Source organism: Dacryopinax primogenitus (genome assembly GCF_000292625.1).
Source record: "Dacryopinax primogenitus strain DJM-731 SS1 chromosome Unknown DACRYscaffold_98, whole genome shotgun sequence".
NCBI classification, from domain to species: Eukaryota; Fungi; Basidiomycota; class Dacrymycetes; order Dacrymycetales; family Dacrymycetaceae; genus Dacryopinax; species Dacryopinax primogenitus.
The window spans coordinates 1-2,012 of record NW_024467295.1 but is presented as its reverse complement, the minus strand read 5'-3'; the positions used below and the strand labels follow the sequence as shown (position 1 = coordinate 2,012).

General features: G+C 50.5%; 1 protein-coding gene across 1 annotated transcript; it reads left to right on the top strand.

The window, feature by feature from the left end:
- Positions 1-1,151: 1,151 nt before the first annotated feature.
- On the top strand, positions 1,152-1,619 carry DACRYDRAFT_112754 (uncharacterized protein; the record flags this gene model as incomplete). The annotated part of the gene is made up of 2 exons (XM_040769500.1): positions 1,152-1,423; positions 1,475-1,619. The coding sequence occupies 2 exons, from the start codon at positions 1,152-1,154 to the stop codon at positions 1,617-1,619; spliced, it is 417 nt and encodes a 138-aa protein (XP_040623348.1).
- Positions 1,620-2,012: the final 393 nt, after the last annotated feature.

Here is a 2,012-nt window from a genome sequence, read left to right as displayed (position 1 = left end):
AATAGTGGCATTGCTGGGTGAAGATGTCATCTCATTTGAGGTGGAGGCATAGCCCTGAGCCATCTGCATGCCCTTGTCTTCAGGCTCAGGGGACCTCTCAGGTGTAGTAGCGGGGCTGGTGATTGGGTCGGATGTAGGTGAGCTGACCCTATGTGCGGGGGGGGGGGTGCAGAGGAGGGAGCTGCCATCTGAATCTGAGGAGCTCAACATAAAGGTCAAGCCAGACGACGAAGGCTTGATCCCGTGGCTGTGGTACAGTGCAGAGCCAGCACTGGTTGGGGTATCTCCATCATTGCAATCCTCAATCTCAAGGCCAGTCCATGGCTTGTTGGCAATGCAAATGGTGTGAGTGCTTTCGGGCGCAAACCCTCCCTCTGGATCAGGGAGGAGGCATGTCTCAGACCATCCACCTTCGTCTCCATATCTGTGACATGTCAATATTATGAAAATGACCTGCACCCAAAGGCATACCAGTGTGTCCCTCCATAGTAATAAACATCATGCAGCCTGTAGAGGGGCAATTGAGGAAGTAGGCTTCGATAGGACAATGCTTGTCATTTGGTGGAGATAGTCAGAGTAAGTGCATAGCAGTGCAGGGTGGCTGGAGGCTGGCCCCCAAAAACACATGTGCATGGGACACCTGGGTAAGCAAACTCTGCAGTGTGGTACTGAGGCATTGAGGGGCACATGCTCCTGCCTTATCTCTCCACCTGTCAATTGTTGTTGTCATACAAATAAGGCAACTATTGTTCCTGTACTCATTGTATACTTTTCGAGGTCCCCTCTCCCTGTCCATCTACATGCTTCCACCATTAGGAGGTGTGGATGGTGATATGGATCAGCAGAAGTGGGCACTGGGGCAAGCTTCCTCGCTCCCCTGATTGAGGCTATGCAAACTGCCATGTAGCAATGGGCAAATTTGCTCCCCAAAGCAGATGGATGGAACAGTCACCCTTCTCACCACAAAGACTCAAATTGGGGTTGCACGCCACTGGATATAAGTCTCATTGATTGTTCCTCAGTCTGTGTTCCTCTTCTTTCTAACCCAGCCATTCAAAATGGTCCACAAACACCAAAAGAACAAAGCCCATGCTGCCTGCCAGGCCACTACTACCACACCTACTGCAGCTACAAACTCTACCATGCATACCATGGCTCCACATGCTACAGCTCTTATGCCCTCTACCTTGTCTACCGACACCCTCATGGCTGCTCTTGGCATCAACAGGCCCCCATCTCTGACCACCTCCACTGTCAACTATACTCTCCCGGCAGTGACTGAGATGCCTTGGTGGGAGGCAATGCAGTCCGTGGCTGAGCTGCCTATACGTCCTAAGCCTGGCAAGCCAGTGGTCAAGGCAGCAGGGGAGAAGAAGTTGTTTGCAGCAGGTCCGCCTGTCATGCATACAGATGAGTTATACTGGTAAGCAGACTACTGCATGACATTGTCCTATTTGATCTGACTCATTGTCAGCACCTCTGGAATCGTTTTCAACTCCGTGATAGGATGTACAAATTTGTGGTCCTGCAAGCATCTGGAGCAGGATGAGGAGGGGAACTTTTGGTACTCTCCGGAGATGGGTGAGAAGATCAATGTGACAGATGTTATAATTTGGTAAGGACTCTTTAAGCACTACTTCTGCTGCTTCCTGACATGCTGCACAGCTTGTCTATCCATCACTTGGACAATCCTTGTATGCACATTATGGTGGAGCTTCATACAGATACCTCTGCTGCACCAAGGGTGCACATTGTCAGGGCACCAGCTCATTGCTTGGTCAAGAGACATGACTAAGCCTTTATGACATGGAAGTAGCTGGTATACCTTGGCATGTGCTGGAACCTGCTGGAAGGATTGGATGGTCAGGTGACCTGCTGTGCATGGCTGTGCATGACCTCATATGACCTCATCCTTGGTCATATGACCTGATCACCTGACTAGGCTGAGTAAGCAAGATGTTCTAGCAGGTTCCACCACAGAGGTTTAAATATAAGGCCTACTCTGCCTGGGG